At 43.2% G+C, this 24,963-nt stretch overlaps 2 protein-coding genes across 8 annotated transcripts in view; one reads left to right on the top strand and one right to left on the bottom strand.

The window, feature by feature from the left end:
• Positions 1–10,910: 10,910 nt before the first annotated feature.
• Positions 10,911–14,595, top strand: SRP14 (signal recognition particle 14). 2 transcript variants are annotated; one of them, XM_055316914.1, is made up of 5 exons: positions 11,306–11,416; positions 11,552–11,624; positions 12,129–12,241; positions 13,655–13,687; positions 14,208–14,595. In XM_055316914.1, the coding sequence occupies exons 1-5, from the start codon at positions 11,393–11,395 to the stop codon at positions 14,295–14,297; spliced, it is 333 nt and encodes a 110-aa protein (XP_055172889.1). In that variant the 5' UTR covers positions 11,306–11,392; the 3' UTR covers positions 14,298–14,595. The 2 variants fall into 2 exon arrangements, with proteins under 2 accessions (XP_055172888.1, XP_055172889.1); XM_055316913.1 differs by lacking the exons at positions 11,552–11,624; positions 13,655–13,687; positions 14,208–14,595 and having other exon boundaries at positions 10,911–11,416; positions 12,129–12,246.
• A 1,853-nt stretch (positions 14,596–16,448) lies between these two features.
• Positions 16,449–24,963, bottom strand: part of EIF2AK4 (eukaryotic translation initiation factor 2 alpha kinase 4) — a 107,757-nt gene continuing 99,242 nt past the window's right edge. For all 6 annotated transcript variants that reach the window (XM_055316584.1, XM_055316586.1, XM_055316587.1 and 3 more), the window contains 2 exons: positions 22,984–23,102; positions 16,449–22,473 (listed from right to left, as the gene is read on the bottom strand). In XM_055316584.1, the coding sequence (XP_055172559.1) occupies positions 22,416–22,473; positions 22,984–23,102 (177 nt within the window). In that variant the 3' untranslated portion in view covers positions 16,449–22,415. The remainder of the gene's footprint in view (positions 22,474–22,983; positions 23,103–24,963) is intronic.

The raw sequence follows: 24,963 nt of genomic DNA, 5'->3' as shown, positions 1-24,963 counted from the left end.
GGCTCCCTGCTCAGGGAGGAGCCTGCTTCTCCCTCTGCCTGTGCCTGCTGCTCCCCCTGCTTGTGCTCTCTCTCTCTCTCTCTGTCAAATAAATAAATAATACTTTAAAAAATAAAATAAAATTAGCTCTTCTTGAGGTATTCTCAGTCTAACAGACCCACGTTTCTTTATCATGGGGATCTGGGGAACCAAGCCCATCCCAGCTCAGGTCCTCAACTGTACCCAGTTCCATTCTCTGCAGGCCTCAATTGGCATCTGGTCCTAGCATCTGTCCTAGCCCCCCAAGCCCCACCCAATCACTACAGCAAGCACACAGCTGCCTCGGGGTGCCAGATTCTCACATTTTAAAACAGGAAGGACCTCAGAGCTCTCCAGTTCCAGCTCCCCATGTTACAGGGAGGACACTGAAGTCCAGCCAGGGGCAGTGATGGTCAATGGTCACACAAAATGGTGGGATTAAGATTAGAATTCAGAGTTTTGACTCTTAGGCAATATTCTTTCCACAGACACTCAGTTCAGAGTTGGGGACCCAGAGTTTAGGTCCTCATTAATTTTGGTTTCTTAGGTCCTAATTTTAGAAATATAATTGGAAGTCCCAGGATGAGGTCTTTTTTTTTTACTTGAGAGAGAGAGAGAGAGAGAGAGAGAGAGAGAGCACGAGCTGGGAGGTGAGGCAGAGGGAGAGGAGAAGCAGATCCCCCATCCCCACCCCTTACCCCCTGTTCTTGAGCAGGTTGTCTGGTGCAAGGCTTAATCCTAGGACCCTGGGTTCATGACCTGAGCTGAAGCCAGATGCCAACCAACTGAGTCACCCAGGCACCCTGCCAGGATGAGATCCTTATTAAGAATCAATCCTGCTCCCCCTCACGGACCCCCTACAAAGCTCCTGTTTTGGGTTTAGTTGCCTCAGTGAACTGCAGCAGGGCTACAGAGTAGGAGGAGGCAGGCGGGAGGTGAGGGGGGCTGCTGAGCTGTAACAGGGCTCCAGTGGGCTCCCAGCCTGGGCGGATGGGGGCTTGTCCAAACCGACCTGGGGAGCAGGTGTGGGCCCTCTGTCCCCAGAGCTTCTCAAAGAACAGTTTGTTCTGCAGGGGCTGCAACCGGCGTGGAAGGAGAGTGACAAGACACCAGCACAGCCCTGGAGTCTGCTGCAGCTGCTTCCTGTTGTCAGAGGGCTCCTTGAGGCGGGGCTGAGCTCCTTTGCAACCCCCTTCCCTCTCCATGTGGTCACCTGCCCCCTCAGTAGGCCAGCGCCATCCTACAGATACAGAGAAAGACCATGTTCAGGGAGTGAGAGCACAGAGGAAGGTGCTCATAGCCAGGCACAGTTCCAGGCTCATTACTGGGCCAACAGGGTCCTGTCCCTTGAATGTACATGTGCCTTCCTGCCTTGGCCTTCCCTTCCCTGTCGTGGAGGCCTTTCCCACCATCTCCACAGACCCATGCTCCCCATCCTGTGGGCCCCCAAGAGACTCCCCCTGCCTTCCCACCAGCCAGATTTGACCGTCCAGCGTAGAGAACATGGGCCCCAACCTCATGCTACCTTGTTCTGTGGTTTGACGTTTTACCTGGGTTTGTTTTGTCTCTTCTTTAAGACTTAAAGACAGGAGAATTGGGGTCTCTAACCACTGCCTCCTTCTTCAAACAAGATCCCTTTATAAAGCTGAGCTCCGAGCTGACCCTACCGTCACGCTGCCTGAATCGCAGTCACCCCAGATTAGGGCAGGAGGAGGAGGACGGCGACTTGGGTTCCCCACCTCGGGATTTTCTGCTTGTTAGTCATGATGCCTCATTGGAGGAAGCTGACCAAGGACTTGTCTCTTTCCCAGCTTGCTTCCAGGTTCCCCTCTGACTAATGAGGAGAGGGTTATGGGGCTGTCCTGAATGAAGCACCTCCTGCCCTACAAAGACTTTCCTCAGTGTGACTGCTCGCAGGTGCATGGGAGAAGAGAAAGGGGTGGGCACCTGCCAGGTGGTCTGGGTGCCCGACTCCAAGGCACCACTCGCAGAATAGTACCAGTGGGGGCTCTCCAGTCTCAGTCTCCCTTCTCCTCAAATTTCACAAGGGGTCTGGTTTATTCTCCCCAGGCGGTCAAAGAGGGGCTGAGGTAGGGGTGGGGTGAGCAGTCATCCGGGACTCTCAGCCCAGGGACTCTCAGCCCAGCGCTCTTCCCCCCATTGTGAAATGACCTTGGATGGAGACCAAGCAGGAAGCTGCCTCCTATGGCCTTTAATCTGAGGCCTGGCGCTGGGGGTGTGAGGATGGGCCCTAGGCTCTTCACTTCCCAAGGGACAGCCTAGGCTGACACTGAGCCCATCTGCCAGGAGACAACCTGAGCTGCCCTTGGCTAGTCATGAGGGACCCATGCCTTCCTTCTGCCCTCTGTCCCAGCTCCATGAGGCATTCAGAGGGGTATCAAGGGCAGTGCAAAGTGCAGGGTTCTGGACTCAGGGCTTCCAGCCTCTACTTTGCCATTACCAGGCTTGGTGACCATGGGTGAGCCACCCGCCCTATCTGGGCCTCAGTCAGTTTTCTTACTTGTGAATAACTGGATGGTATTGGGTTGGACTAGAAAGATCTTGGAACCTCTAGCAGTTTGACATTGTGACTCACTAAAGTCAGTGATTCATTGATGTCATTAGCAGGACTTGGCTCAGAACTGATGGGGGAAAAAAAAAAGAGCTGATGGGGAGTGTGTTCATTGTGTTTGTCTGGGTTTCCCTGTATAAATCTGCATCTGTTGGCCTTTCAGAGCAGTGGAATGGGCTTCCCTGGACAATCAAGGATGAATGATGGCAGAGGCCAAGAGATGAACAGCATGTTACTTTTGGGAGTTAGGACACCTGGGTAATTTGTGCAGAAACTCTTGCTGTATCGTTATCTGTCCTTGACTTCCAAGGCAGGAAGTTCAAATGTTGGGACCCTAATCATTGTGAATGAAGGGGCTACTCCTCCCACTGACTAAACCCATGAAAGTAAGAGGAGGAAGAAGCCTGGCTTGAACTGATTGAGTGATAACCATACCTGCTGTTCTTGGTCTCGGTTTCCCCTGGTGTAGTATGGGAAGTGGTGTCCCTCTCCTTTCTGAGGTTCAGCAAGGAAGGAAATTATTGACGAGAAGAGGAGAACCTGTTAAAGATCACTGCTTCATGAATGCCACCATCGGATTCTGTACACAGCAGACCTTCCAGGCACATGGACCAAGGGGGTATAGTCTATAGGGTATCGGGAATTCCTTTGTATGTCCCCCAAATCCCAGCACTTGAAATCCCACCACTAGAGTTTTTATTTAATGTTGCCTAAGTTTCTTCCAAAAATGGAGTGTGACATATGTAACCATTTGTCATGAACCTGTTAGCATGATTAAGTCACCAGCTGGGTTGCCTCTGCATGGCTAGCTGAGGTCAGTGACAGACTGGGTTTGTTTTGTTATGTTTTGTTATTAAAGATTTCTTTTATTTATTCATGAGAGACACACACACACAGAGAGGCAGAGACATAGGCAGAGGGAGAAGCAGACTTCATACAGGGAGCCCTATGTGGGACTTGATCCCAGGACCCTGGGATCACGACCTGAGCTGAAGGCAGACACTCAACCACTGAGCCATCCAGATGCCCCAAGACTGGGGTTTTGGTGGGGGTAGAAGGAAGGGTGTTTTAGAGTACTGAGTATTTGTACTCAGGACGCTGCCTGAGTAGAAGGGGGAAATAATGATGAAACCCAGCCTTCCTACCATGCTTTCTCACTTATGAAGGGCTATTATATACATGATCTCATTTAACCCCATCATAGCAGCAGGAGGAAGGTATTCCCATTTTACAGTTGAGGAAATGGAGGCCCATAGGGATCAAAGAAGTGACTTTCCTTCAGAGATAGCTGGAAGATGCTGTGTTGGGCCTAGATCCAGGGATGGAGGAGCAGAAGGTAGGATTTTGCCAGTACGTGTGGTGGTGGGGTAGGGTGCGATCAAGACGGGGTTTGGGACATGGACACATGCCAACAAGGAAGGAGGGAATGGTGAGAGGTAGAGAGTAGAGTCCCAGGTTTTTTTTACTCTGCCAAAAGTTGGCTCCAATTCCAATCTCCCTCCCTCTTGCCATCTCCCACCTGCTTCCCAGCACCTCTTTGGACATCTGAAAGGCCTGGTCTCCAAGGGGGCTGCCTTCAGGCTGTGCTCATTTGCCTGTTCTTCTGCACAGAGACTGAGGAGCCAGGTGGGAGGTTCTGAAGGCAACCGGCCCAGATTGAAATCTGCATTCCACCTCTTCTTAGCATGTGACCAAGGCACGTCATTTCATTCCAGCCAGAAAAGGAACATAAAACAATGCTCACCTCACAAGATTATTATGAGGGCTCTAGAGAGAATATATTTTAAGCACCTAGTAAACTCTCAACACAGAGAAGTGAGCTATTACCTGAGAAAAAAAGAATTCCTTCCCTAAGGCAGAGCTCCGTCTGTGTCCCATGACCCCAGCACCTAGACTAGTGCCTGGCACTAGATTTTAGTAGTTCCTGTTCAATGATTGATGAAATTGTATCCATTATACCGAAACCTGTAGCCTCAGCAGAAGTGATTTTGAAAAAAATAGCAGGCTTGGATGTGCTTAGGGTCTGAGGTGATGGGACCAGCACTGGGAAGGCTGGTCGGGCCAGCAGCTGCGCTTATCTGACAAGGTCAGGGCGTCCCCTGCTGGCCCCAAATTGCCGCTGCATGCAGGGCCCAGTGGGGCACTCGTCCCTGAGATGCCCACCTGGAGGAAGGGTGTGGCGGCGCCACCTACTTCTACCTCACTGTAAGGCAAAGGCCAGTGCTAGCTGCTGACATTCGTGGGCTCTGGAAACTTCCCTCGAGCTCTCTGGAGAGAAGCAGTAGCTCTCATAATTTTGGAAGTGGAAGTGACCAGTGCAATCTAGTCTAAGTCCTTGACTAATGGTGACAAAGATTTTAAATACATATTATGGGTGCTAACTGAGTCAGCCCTTTACATGAATTCCCTCACCAAAACCCGAAAACAACCCTTTGGGGTATGTACTATGCAGATGAAGCTGAAGAGAAGTAACTTGCTCAAGGTCCCACACAAAGTAAGGGACCCATGGCTGACCCAGGTCCCTGACCCCCCCCCCCCCCCCATCTAGTGCTCTCATGCTGTCTCTCCAGGACACTAGATCCAGGGCTTCACTGGAGTGGCGCAAGCAAAGGCAGAAGTCCCTGGGGCCCAGTGTTGTCTCAAGAAGATACATAGTGAACACTTGTCGATTGACAGACAGGAAACAATAAAAGAATGGTAGCTCCAAGCATCTGGTTGGATTTGGTCCAGGGAGTATGACTGCCATGGCTACAGGGAGGATATTAGCTGGACACACAGACTCCCAGGACACACCCTCATCTCCCTCCGGCTACCACTATAGCCATCTCTAAGGTGCTTCCACCGGGGCTAACCACTTCCACCAGATTCTGAGGGATCTAGGCCTTAGGGCCTCATTCCTGTCACCCTGAACCCAAACCCACCCAGTGTCAATCCCTGCTGCATTTTCACAATCCGCTCTTTCCTTCCCTGATCCTGAGCTGAACTTTTTTCTTTTTTTAAAAAGATTTATTTATTCACGAGAGACACAGAGAGAGGCAGAGACACAGGCAGAGGGAGAAGCAGCTCCATGCAGAGTCTGATGCAGGACTCGATCCAGGGCTCTGGGATCACGACCTGAGCCAAAGGCAGACATTCGACTACCGAGCCACCCAGGTGTCCCTCATATTTCTGTCCTATAAATATGTCTGCTCGTTGGAATCTCCTTTGAGTGGGTTACACTATCTATGTGGTTCCTTCATTAACAATAAGGTTAATAGGGGCACTTGTGTGACTCAGTTGGTGGGGTTGCCAACTTTTGATTTCGGCGCAGGTCATTATCTCAGGGAATGAGTTGGAGCCCCACGCTGGTCTCCCCATTCAGTGGGGACTCTGAGATTCTCTCTCTCCCCTTCCCTCTGGGCCTATCCCCACCCCCGTCACTTGTACACAAAAGTGCTCTCTCTCTAAAAATAATAAGGTAAATAGATCTTGAGTTTGTGTGAGAGTCATGACTTCACTTTATTATTATTATTATTTTTAACAGGGGTCATGTAATCTGCCTCCAGTCACTTAGACAAGAAGAGATAGAGTTGGAATTCAAACACAGACAGCCAGAACATGACATCTGTGTTTATCACCCTTACTCTACATTCCAGTCACCCTAAAGCTTAATTGCATTGAGTAACTGCATCTGTAAATGAATCAACTTTAACCTAAATAAGACCCTTGACCCTACTTCAAACCCTAGCCCTATATAAAAACCAATAAATAAAATTGTAGTCTGTCTGAGGAAGGGACACGTGACCAGAGCATTTGGGAAAGATGATCTTAGGTGGAACAAGCAGGACAGACACTTCTTCAGGCCATTAGACCCCTACACTGCTGAGCAGCACAGGAGATTTTTCTCTCCAGGTTTTCCATAGCAGCTAAGGCTGGTCAAGTAGATGCAGGTGTTCTGTGCTAGGGGGCTCTGTGCTGCTCTTGGTGCTGCTTGGGTCTTTGCTGGAAGGGATTTGGAACTATTATTATTTCCCAGTTGTCCTGGGGGTGACAGAGAAGGAGCAGGAAGGTGCCTGGCTGCATGACTTGGAGGCGGTGACCCAGCTCCCTGCCTCACATACTCCTCTGCTCCAACGGCCAAAAGCCAACTTCATCGCAAGGTAGGATTTGGGGTGCTTGAAAACATTAAAATTTAACCATATCTTATTGACATAGTCTCTTAATTACATTGTTCACTGGGCTAACTTCATTCCTGATTGGTCATAAAGTTCCATTTTTTTTCTCATTGAGAAATTTCTTTTCAGATATATATTTTTGTAAAGTGGTTTGCTTTTACTGCAATATAAAAGCAATTATTGTTTTTATTGTTTTAAAATTTTTAACCTAAAAATTTTAGATTTAGCCATGTTGTTTTTTTTCATAGCACCTATATTTGTGATTCCTTTTATTACTATTTTTATAACGGGTTTTTAAAAATATATTTATTTATTTATTCATGAGAGACAGAGACAGTGAGAGACACAGGTAAAGGGAGAAGCAGGCTCCACGCGGGGAGCCTGATGTGGGACTTGATCCCAGGACTCCGGGATCACACCCTGAGCCGAACGCAGATGCTCAACAGCTGAGCCACCCAAGCATCCCAATTCCTTTTATTATTTAATGATATTGGTTTTCCATTTATTTATTTTTTTTAAGATTTTATTTATTTATTCATGAGAGACACACAGAGAGAGAGGCAGAGACACAAGCAGAGGGAGAAGCAGGCTTCATGCAGGGAGCCTGACCTGGGACTTGATCCCACGTCTCCAGGATCATGTCCCGGGCTGAAGGCGGTACTAAACCACTAAGCCACCGGGGCAGCCCTGGTTTTCCATTTATAAATAAAATATTATATAAGTCTGTTTAAGTATGAGTCAGCTTAAAGAAAAATTTTATCTAATAATATTGGTGATATTAGGATAATGGCAGAAATTATGATAGTGGTGTCCAAATGATGGCAGGTGGCTGGTCTATAAGCAATAACACTGTTGTTTATTACTGTTATTGAGCATTCATTCTGCCAGCATCAATGCTATTGACATAGTCTGTAGTGCTGTCCAATAGAATCGATGATAATAGAAATGCCCTGTATCTGCACTATCCAAGCCACATGTGGCTATTGAATCCTTGAAATGTGGCTAGAAAGACTGAAGAATTGAATCTTTCTTTTATTTTAATTAATTTAAATGTTTGTGTCTTTACCATATTAAACAGAACAAATCTAAGGAGTTTGAATTTAGTATTTTATAAAACCTTTACAACATCTATGAGTAAGTATTATTATTGTCATCTTTGCTGATGCAGAGATTTGGAAACTTGAGAGGTACCTGAGGTCACACAATTAATAGGAAGCAGAGGCAGGATCTGAACCCAGACCCACTGGACTTCAGAAGAGGTGCTCTTGGTCACTTCCCACAGAAAAATAGAGCCCAAAGAATTCTGTCAGTAGTTGAATTGTACTTAACCAAGTGTGATGCTAAACCTGGTAGACTTGGGTATTTCTATTACTGGAGTGATTTGTTCTATCATGGGATAGGCTTGAGGTGTCATGCAGGATGACTGGCATGACTATTGGCTCTCTAGTGGAACTGAGGTGTGACTGAGAGTGAGACATGTCCACATTGAAGGCTAATCCTGATGAGGCCCCAGATGAATAGTGGCCGCCAATGCTCCTTAAGGGCAGGGCCATTTCCTTCACCCCAGTGCCCCTAGCACTAACCTCATGGCTCTACAGAACATTGCTCAATGTCTAACAGATGATAGAAGTTCAGAGCACAGTAATCATCATTTAAGCCAACATAGCACTGTGGCTGGTTCCACCTAAACTCATGACACAAATATCAGGTAGGCCCTCATATTCTCTGGTAATATGAAACACATCTCAAATATGTTCACTCTCTGATGATTTCACACTTTTTTTCAAATGTCCGACACCCTTTTCCCACTTTTCACCCTAGACTATTGATTTTGTGTAGTAAACCTATACTGGCTTTTGGTTCTCTGGAATCTGAGCCTATTTGTAATCCCCCATTGTGCAGGTCTTGGTGAAAAGCAAGGAAAATATAAGGGTCAAAGAGACACACTCTCACCTGTCCCCAAGACTTGGGCTCAAGCATAGACCTAAGGTTGGCCAAACTGGAGCTCCCAACTAGGACTCTGACTTCTGAGCCAGTGATACCAAGACCCAGGGCTTTTTAGAGGCAATGCACAGTGGTGGTCATCACAGAGTGGTCCTGTGCTGGCAAGCCTATAGGAGGGGTATTCACCAGACTGTTCCTGTTGGTTCTAGTCTTATGACATATGAAGATGACTTCTCAATTTTTATGTATAACTTTTATTTCTTTGCTGAGCTCCAAACTTGTATATTCAGCTGCTTATTTGATAGTTCCACTTGGACATGTATAATGCAATGATATAGAAGAAATATATTTGGTCATTCAGATGACCAGAATATACTTCTCAGATACATTTGGTCTTCATCCACAGTTCCTGAAAACACCTCAGAGCCCTAAAAGTGAAAAAGTCTTGTTATTAACATTTATCATAGCCTTTAACAAATTGATAACTGTGTTTTCCTGAGTTCCTTGACCTGCTGCTATAGCAAATTAATCAAATCTAAGGTGGAGGTCATTGGTACCTTGGGCTAGTGACTAACACCTGCACTGGGAGGTCAGGGGGCAGTCTTAACAGAACTGTACCTTTAACCTATGGATTCTGATACTATCTTTGGGTAGATAGTATCAGAATTGCTTGGTGTTATGCATGTGGCACCTTCCCACTGCCCTGCTGACATCGGACTTGAATCTGGGAACCCTAAAAGAACATGTAATATGCATTTCAGATATTACAAGACTAAAACAAAACTTTTCATCTTCTTAACAAAACTTTTTACTTCCCTGGTCTTTCCTATCCTAGTAGATAGCACCACCATCCACCCAGCTGATCAAATCAAAAACCTTTGGGTCATTCTCGATTTCTTTTTCCTTGTAAATGTTCACATCCAATTGTGCAGGAGTCTTTCAAAATATACCCTAGTCTGATTGCAAACTTGATAGCACCTGGACTTTGGCAGTAATCTCTGTGGTATCCCCTCCCGCTCAGCAAAGATGTCTATGTTCCAATACTGGGAATCTGAATATGTGATCTTACATGTTTAAAGGACTTTGCAGATGTGATTAAAGTAAGGATCTTGAGATGGGGGAGATTATCTAGAAAGGCCCAGTGAAGTCACAAGGTCCATATAAGAGGAAAGCAGTAGGATCAGAGTAAGTAGTAGAAGATGTACTGGAAGTAAGAGGCTGTAAGGATGCAAAGAAGAGGCCACAAGCCAAGGAATGAAGGTGGCTTCTGGTAGGACAATGAAACAGATTCTACCCTGAAGCTTCCAGACACAGTGCAACCCTACAGACACATTGATTTTAGCTTTCTGACCTCCAGCCGTGTAAAAGAACAAAGTCATGTTGTTTTAAGGCATTAGGTTTGTGGTGATTAGCAATAGGAAGCTAATACAGCCCTCTGTTTGGTCTCCCCATTTCCTGCCTTGTCATTCTACAGTGCATTCTCCACACCACAGATGGAGGGGGGACGGCTTTTAAAATGTAAATTAGATTGGTCACTGTCCTCTTTAAAACTTCCTTAACAAGAAGCTTCTGTTTGTGTTTGGAACAAAATCCTAATTTACCATGGCTGTAGGCCCTTTATGGGCTGGTCACCTGCTCTCTCTCCAAGCTCTCCATAGTCCTTCATTCCTCCATGTGGACCTAGGGAAGATGGTTTCCTCTTCTGGGCCTTTGTTCTAGCCATTGCCTGTCCCCGGATCTTTGAATGGCTGGTCCTTCTAGCTTTTGGCTCCAAGTTCTCTTCTAAGAGATTTCCCTGACCCCAACCTCTCACTTGTATCACCTTGTTGTTTTCACAGCACTCATCCTTATCTCAAGTTATTCCTACTTCCTGCCTTTTCCTTTAACCCAAGTTCCAGGAAACCAGGGAACTTCACTTATCCTGCTGTATCCCCAACTCCTACCACAGTGTCTGTGCCCAGGCAAAGAGGCCCTCAGTAAAAACCCCTTGCATGATTAAATGCTTGACTTCACAGATCTAGGGTTCAAGTTGGCTACTGGCAGAGCGGGGCCTGGGATGCTGGTCTCCCGTCTGAATCCAGAGATGAAGCTAAGTCTGGGCTCCCGTCCCTCTTGCTAGAGCTGGGGTCGGCCTTTACTTAGAGTACCTAGCCTGGTCAGAGTAGATAGAGGGAGGAGTTAGAGGACAGCCTTGGGAACTTACAGTGATAAAGCAAACAACAATGATAACAAAGAGAGCTAATGCTTTTCGAGCACTTTCTTCGTGCCAGGCCCCATTCCAGGTGGCAAATTCACTTCCTCTTCACAACCACGCTGTGAGTTGGATCCGGTTATTACAAGCTGCGGAGACGGAAGCGCTGAGCTGTTTAGGTAATTTACCCAACACTCAGCTGAATGTACAAAACGATAGGTCTCCATCAAAGCCATCTTTCGCACTCCGTCGCTCCCTCACGCTGACCTGGGTGGGAGAGCGCCCAGCCGCTGAAGTCCCAGACGGCCCGAGGCCCCGGTGGCCGGTTCCGCTCCCGGGAAGGAGGCGGCGTCCCAGAGCGCAGGCGCGGGCGGAGCGCGACGAGAGGGCGGAGGCAGGGATTGGTGGGAGAGCGTGGAAATCTAACAGCGGAAGTCCCGCCCGGCTGCGGCGAAGCTTCCGGCTCCGGGCGCTGGAGCCTTATGCTGACGCCTGGGAGCTAGCGGCGCCGGGATGGTGCTGCTGGAGAGCGAGCAGGTAAAGCCAGAGCTGGCCGGCTGAGGGACGGATGTAGTTCGGGGCTTAGCTGGGGGCCTCTGCCTCCTGCCGCGGGAGGGAGTGGGACTTGACGAGGATTCAGGGCTGCCTAACGGGGCCCGGCTTCCGTTCCAGTTCCTGACGGAGCTGACCAGACTCTTCCAGAAGTGCCGGTTGTCGGGCAGCGTGTTCATCACCCTGAAGAAGTGTAAGAGCCGTCGACGCGGCAAGGCCAGAGGGGAGCCGGGAGGCCGAGCGGTGCCCCGGGGCACCCAGGGTCTGGAGCCGTGGGCGGAGTCTGTGTGCCGCGCCTCCCCGCCTTGCCCTGCCTGCCTCCTCCTGTACTGGGCATATTCTGGGCTGCGGGACGGGAGCGTTAGGGATTGTGGCGCGGGCGACCCTCAGCACTTAGCCACCCAAGCTACGTCTGGTTACAGTATGCCCCAATGAGAGAGGGCTTTTTTGGGCGGGGGGCAAGGATCCCAAACCCTGCCACCCTAAGTGAGAGCTAATCTGCTTTGCTGTGACTACGTTCCCGTCGTGGAAGTGGCAAGTAGTTTCCCAAGGTCTGGCCAGACTTGATGTAGTGAACAGATCTAGGGCGGTGGGGGTAAATTAGGTATCGTCTTCGTATCCCTTTCCCTACCTAATAACTTTCTGTCGACCTGTTAACGTTTGTGGCTGTGTTCATCAGGATGTATTTTTCATGCAGATGATGGTCGAACTAAACCCATTCCAAGGAAAGGTTCTGTAGAGGGCTTTGAGCCCTCAGACAACAAGTGTCTGTTAAGAGCTACTGATGGGAAAAAGAAGATCAGCACTGTGGTGAGTTGGATTCCTGACAGTACAATTTTGGAGTTAGAAGACCTGAACTTAACTGAAGATGGGCATATCTGAACCAGGTTTTTGTTTTTGTTTTAAATAAAAGCTAGTACGTGTGTAGCTGTTTCTTGGGATGAGGGCCACTTTTTATTGCCCTAGTAGTAGGAAATTCAAGAGCAAAACCAAATTGAAGAAGTCAAATACTTGTTGGTTCTACTGAAGCTTTCATGGAAATAGAATTAGCATATTGGTTCTTATTCATAGGGGCACTGGAAGGAGCACTTGGCATAAATATTTGATTTTTAATTCCCTTACACGGTGGGCCTTCAGTGTCAGTTTCTTGGTACCAGATGATTTTACTTGTAAGCTGACAAATCACTTGTATTTGTGGTTGACATAGCAAACATGTAGCTGTATGTTAGGCTTGCTACTAACCTACAGAGAGAATACGGATTTAGTCAACAGTCCCACTGTTCCCTTTCACGGTGGAGAAAGGCAAAGCAATAGGCTTCCTGGATTCTGAATGTACTTTTTTACTTTGCTGGGGCAGAACAGGACTGCTCTTTTTTTTTTTTTTTAAAGTATTTTATTTTTTTAATTTTTATTTATTATTTATGATAGTCACACACAGAGAGGCAGAGACACAGGCAGAGGGAGAAGCAGGCTCCATGCACCGAGAGCCCGATGTGGGATTCGATCCCGGGTCTCCAGGATCGCGCCCTGGGCCAAAGGCAGGCGCCAAACCGCTGCGCCACCCAGGGATCCCCCAGGACTGCTCTTTAATCACATCAGGATAGGACATTTCATGAGAATGTAGACCGTAATTAGTTGATGAGTCTCCCTTTACAGTTATCTTGAGAGGACTTTTATAGTAAAGTAAACTCATGTGGTTTTAAAAAATAAACTTGGGTATCATGAAATGTGAAAACCTTAGGAATCTTGAGAAGTAGAATTTCTCTTGTGGTAGCTTGTGTTCGGCTTAAATAGACCTGGATTAATGGAAAGTAGGTTTCAAATAAGATGAGGAGGGAGTAGTTTAAATGTATCTTGCACAAAAGATTAAAATGAAGTTCTCTGATATCTCTAGAATCCAGGGAGAAAGTCAGTGCCATGTGTGTAAGAAGTGTCAGACATGAGAAACTTCACTTCTTTAGTAGCCCCCCACTCCCACCCCCCCTTCTGCCTTTTTCCCTTCTTGGTACAATTCTCATGTGGAAAAAGGTGCAGAGCTGCTTTGCTTCTTCCTCAGACAAAGTGGAGAAGAATAGCTGTTTGATATTATGACCCCTAAAGTTGGAAAGATAGATTTTAAAGATGATGTTGTTTTAATGAGGCTTTTGAGTTATTGCCTGGGGTGAGACAGAGGATTCCTATATGGGTAATAACGGTACACTTTTTTTTCTTTTCCTTTTCCAGGTGAGCTCCAAAGAAGTAAACAAGTTTCAGATGGTGAGTTTGTGGTGTTCTCTATACACCTTTTCTCAGGGCAAGAGTAAGCACAAAATTGAATACTGGGTTAAGAATGATATTTCTTTTCTTTTCTTTTTTTTTTTTTTTAAGAATGATATTTCTTATGTTTTGCTGATACTGTGAATAAAAGCTACCAGGGTCTTTCACTTTCAATGCTAGTATTCACTTTCAATGCTAGTATTATCTTCCTTTTTAGTTTTTTTAGGTAGATTTTGCGTTTGGCTTCAGATATGTTCTATCTATAGTATAGTTGAACAGGAAGTTGCCTGCAGTTTTCTCTTTTTGCTTAAAAAGTGTCAGAAGCTGCTATAATGTGCAAGAATGTGTTTTCCTCTTATACTATTTTCTATAGGACACAAGTGTTCCATGGTATGATTGCTTTATCGGATAGGTGGGCTTTCTGATATTGACTACCCTAAATTCATTATGGAAATGGGGACAGCTGCTCCACCAGTTTGAAACCCTTCCCACTAAGTTCCGTGCTGTGTGTTTTTTATAGGCTTACTCAAACCTATTGAGAGCTAACATGGATGGACTGAAGAAGAGGGACAAAAAGAGCAAGAGTAAGAAGAGCAAAGCAGCACAGTGAAGGGCACTGCATATCCTGCTCTCACCAGTTCACCACCCAGATACTGTTTTTCCTTTGGTTTTTCCTTTTGGCCACAAAGCTAGCTTTCTCATTCCCCTGTGATAACTTTTCATGTGAGAGGAGGCTCATTTTGGATGGAACAAGGGCTGCAGTGTTTACAGGATAGTTGTAAGAAGCCAAGTTTATTTTAGAATTGGTTGATTGGTTTGTGTTGCATGGTTATATATCCTGGGATCATAAAGTCTCTGTAGTTATCTGTGTGAAGAACAATGGATCATTAAACCTGTATTTATCTGCACTGACCATCTCATTTTTTCTAGTCCCTATTAATAGTTTCTGGCAATAATTACTAATTCTGAGTGTTGCATTTATGAATAGGCTTTACCCATGTGTTCTAGGTTATTGGTATTAAAACCTGACAGTTTGGGGATGCCTGGGTAGCTCAGTCACCTGAGCATCTGACTCTTAGTTTCTGCTCACGTTGTGATTTCAGGGTTGTAAGGTTGAGCCTCACGTTGGGCTCTGTGCTTAGCACAGAGTCTGCCTGACATTCTCTGCATCTCCCTGTCCCCCTCCCTCCACTCTTGTTCTCTTTCTCTATCTCAAATAAATAAAATCATAAAAAAACAACCTGACAGTATTATAAAAAAGTTGTGTTATCTCATGGGTATTCTTCCCAACTGGCTGTATATTTAACATCCTCATTCCTTTAGCAAATTTGAATGAGTTCTCATAGCTAATTGAGACTTTGCTTAATCACCTTAAGGATAAGCACGTTACGGAATCAGCAGGAATAATGATTCCAAGTTAAACATGATACTATGTATATTTTTAAAAGATTTATTCATTCCACAGATGAGCACAAGCAGGGGGAATGGTAGAGGGAGAGGGAGAAGCAGGATCCCTGCTGAGCAGGAAGCCTGATGCAGGGCTTGATCCCAGTACCCTGAGATCATGACCCAAGCTGAAGGCAGATGCCCCACTGACTGAGCCACTCAGGTACACCTGATACTGTATTTCTTTAAGCACTTTGGTTTGGACATTTTCTTTCTGGGGTAGGGGAAAAAGAATATTTGCTTTTTTTTTTTTAAGAGAGCAGGTTGCAAGATGGGTTATTAGGCAATCTCTATTAGATTTTTTTTTTTAATATTTACTTGCATAAAAATTTTTTAAACTCCAGTATAGTTAATATACAATGTTACATTAGTTTCAGGTGTACAAGATAGTGTTTTAGGAATTTTTTTTAATTTACTTTTATTTTTTATTTTTTTGTTTTGTTTTAGGAATTCTATACATTACTCATTGCTCATCAGGAAAAGGGAATTTTTTTTTTTAAGATTTTATTTATTCATGAGACACAGAGAGGCAGAGACATAGGCAAAGGGAGAAGCAGGCTTCCTGTAAGGAGTCTGATGTGGAAGTCAATTTCCGGACCCCAGGATCACGCCCCGAGCTGAAGGCAGACGCTCAACCACTGAGCCACCCCGGCATTTTTAATCCCCTTCGGCTATTTTACCCATCTCCCCACCAACCTCCCCTCTAGAAACCATCAGTATGTTTCCTATAGGTTTTTTTTTTTCAGTTTCTTAAATTCCACATAGAAGTGTAATCATTTGGTATATGTCTTTCTCTGACTTATTTCAATTAGCATTATACTTTCTAGCTCCATCCATGTTGTTGCAAACGGTAGGATTTCATTCATTGAAATGAATGGCACAGTAATATTCTATGTATATTTACACCACTTCTTTATCCACTCATCTATTGATGGAAACTTGGTCTGCTTCCATAATTTGGCTGTTGTAAATAATGCTGCAATAAACCTAGGGGTGCATGTATCTTTTTGAAATAGTGTTTTTGTATTCTTTGGGTAAATTCCCAGTAGTGAAATTACTGGATCATATGGCAGTTCTTTTAGTTTTTTCAAGAATCTGTTTTCCACATTGGCTGTACCAGTTTGTGTTCCCACCAACAGTGCACTGAGGGTTCCTTTTTCTCCACATCATTGCCAACACTTCTTATGTTTTTGATTTTAGCCATTCCAACAGGTCACAGGTGATATATATCTCATTGTGGTTTTAATTTGCATTTCCCTGATGAGTGATGTTGAGCAATTTTTTTTTTTTTTTTTTTTTTAATTTATGATAGTCACAGAGAGAGGCAGAGACACAGGCAGAGGGAGAAGCAGGCTCCATGCACCGGGAGCCCGACGTGGGATTCGATCCCGGGTCTCCAGGATCCGCCCTGGGCCAAAGGCAGGCGCCAAACCGCTGCGCCACCCAGGGATCCCAATGTTGAGCATTTTTAATGTGTCTGTTCTCCATATGTATGTTATCTTTGGAGAAATGTATGTTCATGTCTAATGCCCATTTTTATTTGGATTGTTGTTGAGTTATAGAAGTTCTTTACATATTTTGGATACTAACCCTATATATGATATGTCATTTACAAATACCTTCTCCCATTCCATAGGTTGTCTTTTAGTTTTATTGTTACCTTGGCTGTGCAGAAGCTTTTTATTTTGGTGTAGTCCCAATAGTTTTTTGCGTTTGTTTCCTTTGCTTCAGGAAACAAATCTAGAAAAATGTTGCTATGGTATATGTCAGAATAATTACTAGTGCTCTCATCTCGGACTTTTGTGGTTTCCAGTCTCACAGTTAAGGTCCTTAATCCATTTTGAGTTTATTTTTGTGTATTGTATAAGTAAGGGGTCCACTTTTCTCACCACTATTTGTTGAAAGAGACTTTTTTCCATTGCATTTTCTTGCCTCCTTTGTCAAAGATCAAATGAATATATAATAACGGGTTTATTTCTGGGCTCTCTGTTCTGTTCCATTGATCTGTATGTCTATACTGTCTGTACTATATGTACAACTTACTAAGTTGTAGTAACAAAGTAACAATTTACAAAGTTGTAGTAATCTGGATTGTGGTACGTCCAGATTTTTTGTTCTTTTTCACAATTGCTTTGGTTATTTTGGGGTCTTTTGTGGTTCCATACAGATTTTAGAATTATTTGTTCTAGTTCTGTGAAGAATGTTGGTATTTTGATAGAGATGGCATTAAATCTGTAGGTTGCGGGCAGCCCGGGTGACTCAGGGATTTAGTGCCACCTTCGGCTCAGGGCCTGATCCTGGAGACCCGGGATCGAGTCCCACGTGGGGCTCCCTACATGGAGCCTGCTTCTCCCTCTTCCTGTGTCTCTGCACACCCCCCGCCCCCCCCCCCCGTCTCTCATGAATAAATAAATAAAATCTTTAAAAAAATCTGTAGATTGCTTTGGGTTGTGTGGACATCTTAACAATATTTGTTCTTCAATCCATGGAATAGTTTCCATTTGTTTGTGTCATCTTCAGTTTCTTTCACCTCCTTTATTCCTAGGTATTTTTGTTATTTTTGGTGCAGTTGTAAATGGGATTGTTTTCTTAGTCTTTTTGCTACTTCATTATTAGTATATCGAAATGCAGTGGATTTCTGTATATTGATTTTGTATCCTACAACCTTACTGAATTCATCAGTTCTAGTAGTCTTTTGTTGGAGTCTTTAGGTATTTCTGTATATAGTAGTATTGTGACACCTGCAAGTAGTGAATAAAGTTTACTTTCTTGGGGCACCTGAGTGGCTCATTCGGTTAAGTATCTGCCTTTGGCTCGGGTCATGATTCTGGGGTCCTGGAATTGAGCCTCACATTGGGATCCCTGCTCAGTGGGAAGTCTGCTTCTCCCTCTGCCTCCCCTCACACCCTCCTACTCCCCAACCCCAATGCATGCTGCTCTCTAATACATTTTTTAAAAAAAATATTTATTCATAGAGACAGAGAGAGAGAGGCAGAGACACAGGCAGAGGGAGAAACAGGCATCATACAGAGAGCCTGACGTGGGACTCGATCTAGGGTCTCCAGGATCACGCCCTGGGCTGCAGGTGGTGCTAAACCGCTGCGCCACGGGGACTGCCCTAATACATTTTTTAAAAAAATATTTTATTTATTTATGAGAGAGGCAGAGACAGGTAGAGGGAGAAGCAGGCTCCATGGAGGGAGCCTGATGTGGGACTCGAACCCAGGACCCTGGGATCTCGCTGAGTTGAAGGCAGATGCTCAACTACTAAGCTACCCAGGCATCCCAATATAATCTTTTTTTTTTTTTTTTTACAAAAAGTTTTACTTTCTTACAAATCTGGATGCCTTTTATTTCTTTTTTTGTCTGATTGCTGCGACTGGGACTTCTAGTACTAAGTTGAATAAAAATGGTGAGTGTAGTCATCCTTGTCTTTTTCCTGATCTTAGAGGAGAAGTCCTCAGGTTTTCACCATTGAGTGTGAGGTTAGCTGTGGGTTTTTCATATATGGCCTTTATTATGTTGAAGTATGTTCCCTCTAAACCTAGTTTGAGAGGATTTTTTATCATGAATAGATGTTGTACTTTGTTGACTCCTTTTTCTGCATTGGTTGAAATGATCATACAGGTTTTTATCCATTTTCTTTTTTTTGTTTGTTTTGTTTTTTAAAGGTTTTATTTATCCAGGAGAGACACAGAGAGAGGCAGAGACATAGGCAGAGGGAGAAGAGGCTCCTTATGGGGAGCCTGATGTGGGACTCGATCCCAGGACCCCAGGATCAGGACTGAGCCACCCAGGTGCCCCATATTTTTATTTCATTTGTCTTCATTTATTTTTTAATTTCCTTTTTGATTTTGTGATTGACCCACTCACTGTTTGAGTACCATGTTCTTTAACTTCCATTTGTGCTCTTTCTAGATTTTTTCTTACAGTTGAGTTCTAGTTTCATAGTGCTGTGGTTGGAAAAAATGCATAATGTAACTTATTTGTTGCGGCTTGTTTTGTGGCCTGATATGCGATCTATTCTGGAGAATGTTCCATGTGCACTTGAGCAGAATGTGTATTTTGCTGTTCTAGGATGGAATGAATGTTCTGAATATATATTAGATCCATCTTGTCCAGTGTATCATTCAAAACTAGTTTCCTTGTTGATTTTTTGTTTGGATGATCTATCTGTTAATGTAAGTGCGGTGTTAAGTCCCCTACTGTTATGTATTACTATTGATTACTTCCTTTGTTATTACCTGATTTTTTAGAGCTTCCATGTTAAGTGTATGTATACTTATATCCTCTTATGGATTGTCCCTTTTTTATTATTATGTAGTGCCCTTCATCTCTTGTTACAGTCTTTTTCTTAATTTCTTTCTATCTATCTATCTATCTATCTATCTATCTATCTATCTATCTATCTATCTATCTATCTATCTATCTATCTAGACAGAGAGGCAGAGACATAGGCAGAGGGAGAAGTAGGCTCCATGCAGGGATCCCGCTGTGAGACTCCATCCCCGGACTCTGGGATCATGCCCTGAGCTGAAGGCAGATGCTCAACCCAAGCCACCCAGGCATCCCAAACTTTTAATTTTTTTTTAAAGATTTATTTATTTGAGAGACAGAGAAACAGACAGACTGTGGAGTTGGGGGGAGGAGGAGAGTGAGGGAGCGAGAATCCCAAGCAGATTATGCTGAGTGCGGAGGCCAACACAGGGCTCCATCTAATGACCCTGAGATCACGATCTGAGCCAAAACCAAGAGTCAGACAGTCAATAACCCAGATATAACCCAGGTGCCCTACTGGTCTTTGTTTTAAAGTTTATTTTGTTTCATGCAAGGATGGCTCCCCCAGCTTTCTTTTCACTTCCATTTGCATAAGTACTTTCCCATCCCTTCACTTTCAATCTGCAGGTGTTTTTGGGTCTGAAATGAGTGTCTTGGAGCCAGGATGTAGATGGGCCTTTCTTTTTTATCCATTCTATCACTCTTTGTCTTTTGATGGGTGTGTTTAGTCCATTTACAAAGTAATTATTGATAGGTATGCACTTACGGCTATTTTACATATTTTTATTTAAATTCAAGTTAGTTGGGATGCCTGAATGGCTCAGCAGTTCAGCATCTGCCTTTGGCTCAGGTGGTGATCCCAGAGTCCTGGGACTGAGTCCCACATCGGGCTCCCTATCTCTCTCTCTCTGTCTCTCATGAATAAATAAAATCTTTTTTTTTTTTTTTTAAATTCAAGTTAACAAATATTAATATAAAATTCACTTCAGGAGTAGAATTTAATGATTTATCACTTACAAATAACACTCAGTGCTCATCACAAAGTGAACCCCTTAATCCCCATCACCCGTTTAGCCCATCACCCCACTCATCTCCCCTCCAGCAACCCTCACTTTGTTCTCTATGGTTAAGAGTGACTTATGGTTTGGGGCACCTGGGTGGCTCAGTTGGTTAAGCATCTGCCCTTGGCTCAGGTCATGATCTTGGAGTCCTGGGATTGAGCCCGACGTCAGGCTCCCTGCTCAGCAGGGAATCTGTTTCTGCCTCACCCTGGAGTTGTGCTCTCTCTCTCTCTCTCTTCAAGTAAATAAAAATGTTAAAAGAAAGTCACTTACCGTTTGCCTCCCTGTTTTTATCTTATTTTTCCCTCCTTCCCCCTATGTTCATGTGTTTGGTTTCTTAAATTCCACATAAGTGAAATCATGTTTGTCTTTCTTTGCCTGATTTCACTTAGCATCATATACTCTAGTTCTAAGTTCTGTCCACATTTTGCAAATAGCAAGATTTCATTCTTTTTGATGGCTGAGTAATATTCCGCTGTTTGTATATACCACATCTTCTTTATCCATTTATCAGTCAGTGGAAAATTGAGCTTTTTCATAATTTGCCTATTGCTGATAGTGCTGCTATAAACATGGGGATGTGTGTGGTCCTTCAAATCAGCATTTTTGTATCCTTTGGATAAACACCTAGTAGGACCATTGTTGGGTCATAGTGTAGTTTTATTTTTAACTCTTTGAGGAACCTCCATACTATTTTCCAGAGTAACTGCACCAGTTTGCATTCCCACCAACAGTGCAAAAGGGTTCCCCCCCTTTTTTTCTAATATATTTTTTCTTTTTTAATATTTTTTTTGTTTATTCACGAGAGACACAGGCAGAGGGAGACGCAGGCTCCCTGCAGGGACTCCAACGTGGGACTTGATCCTGGGACTCCAGGGTTACACCCTGAGCTGAAGGCAGATGCTCAATCAAGCCACCCAGGCGTCCCTTATGTATGGTTTTATTTTATAGGTGTTTTTGTAGTTCTGTTTCTTTCCTCTCTTTCTCTCTTCTCTCATGGTTTGGAGGCTTTCCTTAGTGATATTCTTTTCTCTATTTTTCGTATATCTGTTAACCAGTTTTTGCTTTGTGGTTACCATTACGTTAGTAACAAACCTCTTACACATATAGCAATCTACATTAAGTTGATAATCACTTAAATTTGAACCCATTCTTTACTCCTCTCCCCGCCACATTCTAGGTATATGGTGTCATTTTATATCCTTTTGTGACTTCCTTGACTAATTTTATTTTTCCCTCGATTAATTTTTACAGATATACTTAATTTTATCGCTTTGGTGCTTCCTACTTTTCTTGTCCCTACAATAGTTTTTCCTGTCCATTGAGTTCCCTTTAAAACTTTTTACAGGGCTGGTTTAGTGGTCATGAATTCCTTTAACTTTTGTTTGAGAAACTTTTTATTTCTTCTACTCTGGATGATAGCTTTGCTGGATACAGTATTCTTGGCTGCAGGTTTTTTTTTTTCTATCAGTACTTTGCATGTATCATGGAACACCCTTCTGAAAGTTTCTGCTGAAAAATTAGCTGATAGCTTATGGGGTTTCCCTTGTATGTAACAGTTTTCTCTTGCTGCTTTTAAAATTCTCTTTATTACTATTTTCTGCTGTTTTAATTACTATGTATCTTGCTGGGGACCTTTTGGGTTGATATGTTGGGGTAGTTTGGGCATTTTCATGTGCTTAGTAATTAGAAATAAGGGAAGAACATGGCTCTTGTGTTCTAGCTCCACAAAAGCTTTGGTGTCAACAGATTTGCAACTTAAAAGCAGATACATGGAAGCATTATATTCAAAAAGATAAATTTATATATTACACATGAAAAACTTACAAAGCTCAACTTTGTAGGACAGCTTCTTACAATGTAAAGTTAAAATTACAATGAATGTACAACATTTCATAGTATAAGCTCCTATCTTAGAACAAGATGATGACTATTCTTTATGATTAAAATAAGATTCGGTAGTAGTCATCTCTGTAGCTATACAGGAATAGCACAGATACCCTGCAAAAGAGAAAAAGTAGGATCAATATAAGGGGTTAACAAATTATTTTTAGAACATTTAACTGTAAGAGTATTGTTTAAAAAAAAAAGATGGAAGACTAGTGACTGAGAAAGATGACATGTTATAGAAGCTTTGACTGGCATAGGTCTGTATGTAAGGCTCTACATAAGGGGATCACTGGTGACATGAATGATTGGCATTCTGACGTGAGGACCTACATACATACAGCAAAGCAGTCACAGCAATTCCCATTCATGTAGACATTCCTACGAGTTACCTAGGTGATGAAAATTTTAAGTGGGATAATTACTTCTGGCACTGCTATGTTTTGTTATTGATAAATCATGACTGTGATTCACAGTCCTGAACAAGATTTACTTGGTTATCTGGTGCAATTCTAATTTAATGGCTTATTAGCCACCAAACCTCAACAAGACAATGTGTCACTTTAAAAAACCCCTCGAGTTTTAACCCATGTTGCAACTTGCAATAGCTCAGTGAAAACTTACTTTTTCTCTACTTTGATGTTATAAATTTCATCACAGACTAATTTGAGATATCTCTGCTTTGGCAGGCGTGACAGCAGCTGCTTCACAGTTGTGTTAAATGCCTGTTCATCAGCATCCCACTAGGAAAAAATAGATAAGATTTAATAACAAGTACTAGTGTTTGTTAACTGGCTTTTCTTGGGTCACTGATGAAATGTCAATGCCATTGTTAAGTGTACTAAAAAAATCAGCTATAGAGAAAAACTGATGAGGCTGCTGGGGTTCTTCCTTTGAAGCAACAATTTTATTTAAAACAAGACTCCTTATTAGGTCCTGTTTAGCAATGCTCTAACCATAGTGTGCTACTGTGATTTTAGTAGTTACTTCTGCTAATTTATTGTGTATAAAATGTAAATAAACCTCTGTGTGCCTCCATTTGAGTGGATCATAAAGCTGTAACTGCCAGCACAGGGATATATATATGCTGCTTTACAAGACAACAGAAAATATATGAAATTTTTCTTCATCTCACTCACTCTGACTAAATACTCTGGATAGACAAAAAAGTATTCTTTAGGTGTGCCTTGGGTGGTTGTCAGTTAAGCTCTGCCTTTGGCTCAGTCATGATCCTAGGGTCTTGGGATTGAGCCCTGCATCGGGCTCCCTGCTCAGCAGGGAGCTTGCTTCTCCCTCTCCCTGCTGCTCCCCCTGTTTGTGCTCTCTCTGTCAAATAAATCAAATCTTAAAAAAAGAAAAGGTATTCTTTAATAAGATGCTTAAAAAAAAATCACCTGTAGCTGTGATTATAGTTTGTTATCTTTGCTATTAAGAATGCTAATTCAAATTTTTAGGACTACCCATTAAAAACAATTTTTTTTAATCCAGTATGTTTAACATACAGTATTATTAGCTTCAAGTGTAAAATACAGTAATCCAACAGTTCTGTACATTATTCCACGCTCATCATGGGAAGTGTACTTTTTTTAATCTTCATCACCTATTTTACCCATCAGTTTGTTGGCTGTAGTTAAGAGAGTTTCTTGGTTTATCTTTTTTCTTTTGCTCATTTGCTTTGTTTCTTCAATTCCACATGAGTGAAATAATATGGTATTTGTCTTTCTCTAGCTTTATTTCACTTAGCATTCTACTCTCTAGCTCCATCCATGTTGTTGCAAATGGCAGAACTTCATTCTTTTTTTATGGCTGCATAATTTTCTGTGTGTGTGTGTGTACACGTGTACAAACACCCCACATCTTTATCCATTCATTTATCAGTGGACATTTAATTCGGCTATTATAAATAATGCTTCTGTAAAGATAGTAGTGCATGTATTTCTTTGAATTAGTGTTTGCTATTTTTGGGGTAAATACCCAGTAGTGCAATTACTGGATTGTAGACTAGCTCCATTTTTAACTTTGTGAGGAACCTCCATACTGTTTTCTACAGTGGCTGCACCAGTTTGCGCTCCCACCAACAGTGTACTAGGGTTCCTATTTCTCCACATTCTCTCCAACACTTGTTGTCTCTTGTGTTGTTGATCTTAGCCATTCTGACGTGTGAGGTGATAACTTCACTGTAGTTTTGATTTGTATCTTCCTGTCCAGGAGTGACGTTGAACATCTTTTTATATGTCTGTTGGCCATCTGTAATGTCTGTTCATCTCTTCTGCCCATTTTTAAATTGGATTATTTTTTGTGCTACTCATAAAATATTTTAAACATATATAATGACCTAACTTAATTTTTACAAAAATATCTTCCATACAGTTCTATATTAGCTTCCTTAGTTGAAATTAAGGTCTGAGGCAGCCCTGTATACTGGTTAGGAATAGATTCCCCTAGTCTGCCTAGGTTTAAACCCTGGCTGTGCTAATTACTAGTAGATTGACCTTGAGTAAGACATTTAATATCTCTTCTTCCATTTTCCATAAAATGTAAAATGCTTCTGCTTCTATTGATCTATACAATGGGGATAATGGTATCTACCTCTTGAGCTTGTTA

Source organism: Nyctereutes procyonoides, unplaced genomic scaffold (assembly GCF_905146905.1).
Source record: "Nyctereutes procyonoides isolate TBG_1078 unplaced genomic scaffold, NYPRO_anot_genome, whole genome shotgun sequence".
NCBI lineage: Eukaryota > Metazoa > Chordata > Mammalia > Carnivora > Canidae > Nyctereutes > Nyctereutes procyonoides.
This window is presented reverse-complemented; position numbering and strand designations above follow the sequence as displayed.

Excerpts from the sequence above, each read along its gene's own strand:
- SRP14 (XM_055316913.1), top strand. The coding sequence starts at position 10,911 with ATGATAACAAAGAGAGCTAATGCTTTTCGAGCACTTTCTTCGTGCCAG.